At 37.9% G+C, this 9,860-nt stretch overlaps 1 protein-coding gene across 2 annotated transcripts in view; it reads left to right on the top strand.

The window, feature by feature from the left end:
- LOC107709966 (tyrosine-protein phosphatase non-receptor type 5-like) overlaps positions 1–3,527 on the top strand; it is a 35,204-nt gene extending 31,677 nt beyond the window's left edge. For both annotated transcript variants that reach the window (XM_016514637.1, XM_016514638.1), the window contains 6 exons: positions 450–529; positions 861–998; positions 1,083–1,193; positions 1,288–1,445; positions 1,618–1,731; positions 3,064–3,527. In XM_016514637.1, the coding sequence (XP_016370123.1) occupies positions 450–529; positions 861–998; positions 1,083–1,193; positions 1,288–1,445; positions 1,618–1,731; positions 3,064–3,157 (695 nt within the window). In that variant the 3' untranslated portion in view covers positions 3,158–3,527. The remainder of the gene's footprint in view (positions 1–449; positions 530–860; positions 999–1,082; positions 1,194–1,287; positions 1,446–1,617; positions 1,732–3,063) is intronic.
- The last annotated feature ends 6,333 nt before the right edge of the window (positions 3,528–9,860 follow it).

Genomic DNA, 9,860 nt, shown 5'->3' with positions numbered 1-9,860 from the left:
GTGCGTGCAGATGCTCTCACACCAACCTGCTGCCATTCCTGAGCAAGCTCTGCACTGCTGGTGACACGATTCCATAGCTGACTCCTCAGGAGAAGACGGTCCTGGCGCTTGCTGGACACTCTGGGACGTGATGAAGACTTCTTCACTGCAGCTTAAGCAGCAAATTTTGCAAAACACAAAATTTATGTCACTGCCAAAACTTTTGGCCATGACTGTACACTTTTTAACAGTATCAACGGTTTTTCACATGCGTCTTTTCTTTCACTAATGAGTTCAGAAGGATGTCATTGTATTTGTTTTGTTTTGGCTTGATTCTGTTGTGACTTGTTTACACTGTGCTGAAAATGTTTGTTTGCTTTTTAAATTTCCTTGTGTTGTGCCCTACTGGGCACCTGGTGAATCGAATAGAATGCTACAAAAATGTTCACAAAATTCACATTTAATTTCAGATCCACATTCCAGAGTTATTCTGAAGACTAAGAACTCAAACGACCTGCTCAGCAGTTACATTAATGCCAACTACATAAGAGTAAGTTCAATTTTCAGTGACACACTCACAAATTCTTCAATAGCCCATGACAAAGAGCCACTTAATGTCCTCTTAACTTAACTTAAATCTACTACCATCTCTACTACCATCAGAGATTGTAAAGTGAAACATTGTAAGAGAAGAGTTTAGTTTGATCTCAAAATTAACCAAGTATCCAAGAGAGTCTTGCTGGTCTAACTTGGCTCCGATGGTTCTTTATACTTACAGTCAGTGTTCGAACTATACCGTGCCCCCGTAGTTCGCACCCTGCTTACAGTTCAGCTCCGTTATGTTATTAAATCTGTTTAAGTTCAGCACTTCTTCTATCCAGGGCTATCTTAGAGATGAGAGAGCCTTCATTGCCACTCAGGGTCCAATGATCAACACGGTGAATGACTTCTGGCAAATGGTCTGGCAAGAGGACTGCCCTGTCATCATCATGATTACTAAACTGAAAGAGAAAAATGAAGTAATTTTCAATAAAAATATCTATAATGTTCTTAGTATGACTAAATAGACTGTGGATGTGCAAAACTTTGTTTTACTTTTTCAGAAATGTGTTCTGTACTGGCCTGAGAAGAGGGGGATCTATGGAAGGGTGGAGGTCTTTGTTAATAATGTGAAGGAATGTGACCACTATATAATCCGCTCCCTTATACTAAAGGTATTTGCATTATGAGATAAACACTCTTTAGAAAAATGATTGAAAAATACAATTGTCAGATACTGTAATGGAGCAAATGTTTTTGTATCCCCAGCAAGGAGGCCAGAGTCGTAAAGTGCAGCACTACTGGTATACCTCATGGCCGGACCATAAGACCCCAGAGAGCGCTGGACCCCTGCTGCAGTTAGTGAATGATGTTGAGGAGGACAGGAGAGGCTTTACATCCTGTGGGCCGGTTATTGTACATTGCAGGTACAGGAGCTTACCAGAAATGTACGAATTGTCTACCGGTTAACACTTTTCTACAATTGCACGATATGCACAGTATTGTCCATGTAATATAGTAAAAAACAGTCATAATTCAGTTACAATACATACATAAAATCAATCATTAACCATTTAAATGATCTTTGAACTTTTGTAGTGCTGGAATTGGTCGGACGGGGTGTTTCATAGCCACAACAATCGGCTGTCGTCAGTTGGAGTTGCAGGGAGTTGTGGATGTGCTGGGAATTGTGTGCCAACTTCGGACAGACAGGTACAACTGGTTCAGTGTTTTGAAATATAATTAAGAAAACAATTATGAATATGAATACAACACAAATTCTTGAGATTAAATATTTGAAGTACTAGGATAGTTCACTGTCCTGTTCACCAACTGGGGGCTCGGCAGACCAAGGCTTAGATAGTGGAATGAGGATGAAGGATGAGCCTGGTAGAGCCAAAGAGAGTGGAAGGCTAAGGAGCAGGTGGAGGTCTGGAAGTCTGGTAAAATCAAAGTGACAACGGACCAAGGTGAAAGCCAAAGGAACAAGGGAGCCTGAGGGATGACAGACCACAGTAGAGACCACAGAGGCAGAGATGAGCCTGTGTTCACAGGGTGAGCGGAGTCATGGGCTTAGAAGCCGGAGGTGGAGCCAGCGCTGAGCGCTGAGAACCAGGAAGCTCGAGGTGGAGCACGTGTGCTAGATGGAGCCAGCAGAGAAGAAGTAGTGGAGCTGGACAGAGACAGTGGAGAACAGGAGCCAAGAAGCTGGGTGGAACCGGCGAAGACAAAGGAACCAGGGAGCCGGGCCGAACCTGCAGAGATAAAGGAGCTTGGAAGCTGGATGGAACCACCAGAGTAAGAAGGTCCAAGAAAGTGCTTGGAAGCAGAGTGCCCAAAAGGCCTTGGGGATGGGAACATGGGCAGGAACACACTCCTGAGATTCAGCTCCAGGATGGACATGCCAGCAGCCTCTGGCTTTGTAACAGGAGTGGGTTCTTGGTCTGTGGTGGGTGTAGACTTTGGCTCTGGGTCCGTAGTGGGCATAGGCTCTGCCCTGGGAAGGACTGGAGTAGACAGATGGACTTGGAAAGTAGCTGGATAGTCTCAGATGTGGTCCGTTTCCATCTCCTCCATGACGAAATAGCCATAGATCATAGTTGATGTACTGTACTGGGCTACTGTGGTGCTGTCCCTTCCCTGTGAGAGGGAAAGTTATATATAGTCATCCAATTCCTCCTGAAAACATGCTTTAAGCATGTGTCTACTCCTGGGGACTTGATGGAATAAGTCAAAAAAATCCTCCATATGTCTTTCCAGGGGGCAGCCAAGCTAATGGAGGTTTAATAGCTAGTCCTAGCTAGACTAAACACAGAAATTTAGGCCTGGTTTCACAGACAGGGCTTAAGCCATGCAGCTCAGTCATGCATTTTAATCTGTAGATTCACTATTTGGAAGAAAATCCCATAAAAACACATTTTCTTTCAGCAGCTAAAGCAACTACAAACAAGCAAAAACTATAACAAGATTTTCATAAAATTCTAATTGTAATTGTGATTGTTGTTGCAAGGCTTGACTGTAATCATGTGGTGTCTTTTTCCACAGGGGTGGTATGATCCAAACGGAGGAACAATATGAATTTGTGCATCATGTCTTGAGTCTCTATGAAAGCCGCCTTCCTGTGGAGCCTGGACAGTGAACAGCTAGAGGAGCTTCAATTTTCATACCAAGAGATCTGCTATTGCCACGAGCTTTCTGATTCAGGAGAGAAGGCAGCAGATAATGTTTGTGAAGATGGAGCTTTGTGGAATTTTGTTTTGTGCGTGTTAAGGCAAGGGTTGCACACATCACAACTCTGACGTTTTCTGGAAGCCGTTATTGCCGGCAAATGTATTTCTTGTCATAGTTTTTCAATAGCCTCTGCCATGGTTTTCAAGGCCACTAGTGTTAAGTGTCACTGCTCAAGGTCTAGTTCCACTAAATAATGCTTTTTTAAAACAGTATACAGAGCATAAAGAATTTAATATAATTTTCCTTAATTTTATCTGAATATAGGCTTGAAAACACCAACTGGGCATTTAAAAAATTCTGAATTGTCTTCATGATGCAGTATAAATGAGGTATTAAAATTCTGTGTATCATAATACAATCATCAGATTTTTCATTAGAATACATATTTGTTTTTCACTTTTGTACTTATTGGTTAATGGTTTGTAGGCATATTTTTTTCTGCTGATGCAGAACACAATTTTAAAGACTGTGTTTCCTGTGTTGCTGCTACTGAATCTACAGTGCCACAAAAGAAATGTTTTGTTTGAGCTGCAGTTCACAGTCTGAATTGAATGTTATGAGAGAGAAGGACTGGACGCCTCAGAATTTCTTTTGCGTTGGTGTTGCTGAATGCACATAATGACAAACCAACAGCAAACCCAGAACAAATGACTTTTATGAGTGGATTCCTTTAAATAACTAACACATATGGAATTCATGATCATTTGAATTGTTCTAGAGACTCACGCAATCTGTCACTGATTCTTAAGTGGATCCTGAATTATTAAGTGGATTAAAAAAAGAGAATTAGAGAAAAAAAAAAAATTTGAATAAATATTCAGTCATGATTCATGACAGCTATGAAACCAAAAGAAATAACATCACAACACATTTGGGAAAAAATATGTAATTATATAAAATATCTCAAATTTAGGAGGTTTTACTTGTGTATAGAAATAAACTAATTATTAAATATTAATAATAATGCATAGTGTGAAGGTTCGTGTATCCTGAGACCACAAGGGTTTTGCTGCTAATACTGCAATTGTTTATGGCTTTAGGAATTAAATATGTTGTATGAAAGTGAATATTTCAAATACATTTGTTTTCTATTGTATTTATTATTATAAAAATTATTGTTACTATTACCTGATACTTTTATAAACTTTGGTTATTGTCCGTGTACACTGTTACGCTACATATTTTCCACTGTGTGGGCTTAATGTTAGGCAGTCAGTGACGTTCATATTTATGCTTAATGATGATTAGTGTGAATTGAATTCTGTAAATAGTAAACAATCTATCATAACCACAATAACAATATTATAAACTGCACATATGGATGCCTCAGACAGTGAGGGGTAGCAGTATAAGCAACCCAAACTGATGTTCTGAGCTGTTTTTATATGATACTTTGGTTGTGGTAGAATTGATTAGTAATGTGTATTGGTACAGTATGTATATTAGAAATGCATAACTTAGAAGTTTAACTTTAAGAACTTTAAACTTTAGAAGTTATTGGTTAATGCTATACAGACAGTTCTTTCCATTTACATTGTGCGTTTGGTCCTATAACAATGTTAAACCATCACCTAAAGCCATAATATCTCATGTTTACATTTTTGGCACTGCAAGTTCATCCAATATGCTTATTCTGTTATTAAACTCTGTCATGTGAAAATGTGTTTTTGTAAAGTGAAACTTTGCCTAGTCAGAAAGCAAAGTACAGGAATTATGATTCTGACTTTATGGTCATTACTGCCAATAAATTAACCTGAGTTGTCATGTCTGGTTTAATTATTTCTGTTCTAACACTCTTATTTTGATGTTCTTTTCATATATCATACATTAGAGTCGTGTGGGGGTGGGGGTAAATTAAGTGTGATCTGCTGTGACATCACAATTTTGTTGCACTGTGGTAGAGGTCTGCATTCCCGCGGCTCTCCCGTGGGAACCGTGGGACCCGACCGGAATTTTTGCGCCGTGGGATTAAATTCCCAAATAAAACGCGGTAGCGGTCGGTAACTCTGGTGTAATTTGAACGGGAGCGGGCGGTCTAACAATATCCCGTTCCCGACGTCCATTTAGAACAGCATATCTGCGCTTTATTCTTATTGACCACGGTACAGCTTGCGCTCAGGACTGTTATGCACGCGCTGCACGCATGCTTTAAACGTCACGCGTTTTATTTGCGTGGAGCATGTGCATAACGATGCTCAGAGCAGGCTGTACCGGTGGTAAATATACGGCCCTAAGACAGAACAGGCAGGTTGTTGATGAGTGACAGAGCAGAATAAGGATGGAGCAAAGTGTGGATGCGCTGTCCTTGAAGGATGTTAAACTCAGTTTTGTTTATATTTTGCTTAGCCTATAATTTTAAATGAAAGATGTGTATTTATTAATTTTTTTCTGCGACACTTTTCCTACTGTGTTAACAGAAAAATGTCAAACGAATTTAGTATTTTGACAAGACGAATAAAAATAGCTAATTGGCTATTTTTGTACAACCTACATTTTTATTTTTTTCTCTCTGCGACACTGTTTCCTATTGTGTTGTCAATGTTAAAGGGGTCATATGATGCTGCTAAATTTAAATGTGAGATTCTGGAAACGAGATCTAAATTTAGCGGGAACGGTCGGGAAGAAAATTATTCTAAGCGGACAGCGGGTGAACAAAGAGTGAATATATAGCGGGAGCAGGTGGGTGCGGAATAGAACCTTGCGGGAGCGGGACTAAAAAAACAGTCCCGCGCAGAATTCTACACTGTGGTATATGTGGCTGCCCGAAGTATACATTCTACACAACACTAGCCTACCAGCAGTGTTGGGAAGGTTACTTTGGAAATGTAATAGCTTACAGATTACAAGTTACCCTACTTAAAATGTAATAAGTAGTGTAACTTTTCAATTACTTTATTAAAGTAGTGTAACTGATTACATTTGATTACTTTTTGATTACTTTTCTAAATTTTTAATGTTTTCAACTGTTTATCATTTTTAAACATGTAAACTAGGCAGGGTAAACCTTACAGTAGTACTCAACACTGATTACTGTGACACTTTCGAAATTCTTCATCACTTGAATTAAGATTGTATTTCTACTGATTACAATTACTTTTATTTTGTAATTAAATTACGTAATTCCGTTATATGTAACTAGTTACTCCCCAACACTGCCTACTAGTAACTATTACACAAAGTTCTCTAGCTTACTGAAGACAAGTAAATAGTCAGTAATAAAATGTGAACAAAGTTATGAATTAAAGCTACAAAATTAATTCAGTTAAGAGCAGTATTTTTTATTTTATATATTTTTGTTTGATTAACAAAGATAGCAGCAGGTATATGACGTATATTGTGCTGTCCTAATGCACGGATCCCATATACTGACACCATTTTCCCCTAACTGTTTAGCTTCAGTTAAGACATAACCGTGTTTACGTGAATACTCCACAAGTTGGGTATTTTAAAATATGGAGTGTCTATTTACACTAACTCCGCCCACCAACGTCTGACTGGGATAGTCAACAATTATAAAAGTTTCAGTGGCGTAGATGGTAAGGCGTGTGCTTTTTGACGCGATCGACCCGAGTTCGAACCCGCCTTTTGCCGAACTTTTTTTCTCCCGTTTCAAATCTCATATCGCATCGGAAAGGCATGTATTTTCAATAAAAATGAAGGAAATAATCAAAAAGTTGAAAATAAAGTATCGGGTAGGGTTAGGGTAGGTGTAGGGAGGGCTTTATTGTCTCAATAAGGTGCATCCATTTAATAATTTGAATTAAAATTATAATTTACACTCAATACATTATTATTGTGTACTGTTATATAATGTGCTCCAATACTGAGGTGCAGATAATTGCTACTATTTGCAATAAGTAGTATAAATAGCAGAAAATCTTGCTGTTTTAACAGTGTAAATAGAATCTATAGCTATTTGCACGGTGTAAATAGCATAACGTTAAAAAATACTGCTATTTTCACTTAGTGTAAATAGAATCCATTGCTATTTGCACTTATTGTAAATTGCATCCATCGCTGTTTGCACTTAGTGTAAATAGTATCTATCGCTAAGAAAATATGCTATTTGCACTTAGTGTAAATAGCATCTATCTATCGCTAAGAAAATATGCTATTTGCACTTAGTGTAAATACAATCTAATTGCTATTTACACCGTGTAAATAGCATCTAGCGCTATTTACACTAATTGCAAATAGCCGCTGCCTTTAAAATAACTTTGTCAATCTTTGACCATTTAACCCCTCATATGACGTTTGCTAAAATAAAATAAAAAAATGTTCAGTCTAAATGGCATGAGACTTTGTACGGTTGTCAACACTTGGTAGTTTTACAAATAAAAAGTTAAACTGGATTGATATCTGGTTGTATGTTAGTGTGAATAAAAAGTCGCACTCTTGATGTGATGGGAGAACCCACATTGAAATGAAAAATTTATATTTTTTCTTTTTAATTTGTCAAATAAAATCACTAAATCCACTACAATGCAGAGCACAAAATACACAAAAATGAAGTGGCAACCCTTTCACACGTTCACAATGCAGAATGATTACGCTCCCCCACACACACAAACCCAACAAGTGGCGAAGCATGGCCAACATGGCCAACAAGTGGGGAAGCCCCAAGAAAGCTGTTAGAGAGAAGGGGTCATGGCAGATCCGGCAGAGGTCAAGGCCAAAGAGAAGTCAGTGTAACAGGTTACCCGTAGTAAGTAGGTAAGGAGAGCCCCTGTAGCATTGTAGGAACTGGGAGCCTCAGATGAGCCAGAGAAGTGGGCTGAACAGGAGGTCTTGAAGAAGCCTAAGTGTTTGATGTCCTGGGCCGAATTGGAGTAGGCATCATGGGGTTAACTACGATCATGATCATATTTACAAAACAGATTTGACAAACATGCATATTTGTGTTTGCACTCTGGAGAGCATCAAAGGTTTCTATTTTCAACATGTTTTTTGCAGCGTTGAGCATGGTGGCCAATCACAGACATGTCTGTTGATCTCTTGAATGCATGACCAATCAGAGGTATTTAAGTTAGTCAGAATTTATAGAAGACATTTGGTTAGGGTTAGGATTTGGGGTAAGTTTGGATGTTCATTAAGCCTCAAACTACATTACACCACTTTAATGTTATTATGGTAGCACAATCTCAAATGTCTGAAAAGGTAGAATAAATCGACAGAGCACCGGGCCTGTGGGAGAATTTCGAGTAAGAATGGAGTCTCAACAGACATTTATGAGCACTATATAGCACATCTTTAAACTAAGCTTTTAAAAAGTAAAAGTATACACAACAGTCTTTGAGCTCACAATATCCTGGACACTAATATTTTAATGATTTATAAGTCAAGTCAAGTCACCTTTATTTATACGGATATAAAATCAGCACATTCTTTAATAAAGTCTGTATGGTGCCCTGGTGGCCTAAATATGAATATATTATGTAATATATATATATAATATATTATATAATATATTATATATAATATATCATAAAATATGAATCGCTGTCTGGCCCACTGGTACTTTGATATAGAGACAAAAGTTAGGATCATGATTTTACAACACACCATGAGTGCATATTAGAGCCGTGTGTTGATTTCTTTTGGGATCTGATAGAGCGGACACGGAAATGATGCGATTCAATGTGACTGATGTATACTGGCCTGAGAATCATTTTCTCTGATAATATTTCAGCAAGTTTTTTCAAGTTGTTTCAAGTTTTCTATCAACTATCAGAATTAAAACTAGCGATGGCATATTCGTGAATGCATCACACAAATGTGATCTAATCAGTCAAACAGGTTTGCAAAAAGATCTGAAATTGTTCTCGATTCAGTTTGATTCAGACAGCACTGGAAGAAGTGGATAGTTACAATTCCTTGTAACAAAACTTGCAGATGTCTTCTATCATCCAACTCAATCAAATCTTTGCAGTGTCAGTTTTAATACCACTAAATTTGTATTTTACGTGATCACACTGTAAGTTATTAATTATAACGCTTTCATTTCCACTGGTATTCAAGCAGCGAGTAAATTATATACATATAGAAAGTTCTGTACAGAAAGCAGGCAAAAAACATTTATTTTACCAAAGAAAATTATCGAGTTCAGTTTAGCGCAAGTTTAAGAACTTTAAAAAATCCCGTTATAATCAATGAAGCTGTCTACACCGGATGATGCATGAATCTCTTATATCTGCACTTTGTTGTTTATGCGAGAATTTGTGAGAGTGCATAATTTCAGAGAAATATGTGTAAACCATGTAAAGCAGTAATGTGTTTGAAATTAATCACTGAGAGATCATTAGAGCAATCGATGATAATCTGAGTTCCTCTGCTTGTAGTAAACATTCAGTTTCTATGGCAACTGTGGAACTACGACGATTTGATGACGTCATCGAACAGGCTGTTTGTAAGGAGCCACGCGCTCGCAGCATCTCTGAAGTAGGGATGGGCGATACCTCTTATTTTATTTTCGATCCGATACCGATATTTTCAAGCCCAGTATCGCCGATACCGATACCTCTAAACTAAACTGATCTTTTAAATTACTAAAAGAATATAATCAGTAATTGTACTCACTTAATATTAGATTTTAAAGCCATGTTTTTTAACAT

The sequence above is a fragment of the Sinocyclocheilus rhinocerous genome, unplaced genomic scaffold (genome assembly GCF_001515625.1).
Source record: "Sinocyclocheilus rhinocerous isolate Xijiao unplaced genomic scaffold, SAMN03320098_v1.1 scaffold2132, whole genome shotgun sequence".
NCBI classification, from domain to species: domain Eukaryota; kingdom Metazoa; phylum Chordata; class Actinopteri; order Cypriniformes; family Cyprinidae; genus Sinocyclocheilus; species Sinocyclocheilus rhinocerous.
The sequence above is the reverse complement of the archived record's forward strand: the minus strand, read 5'-3'. Positions and strand labels throughout refer to the sequence as shown.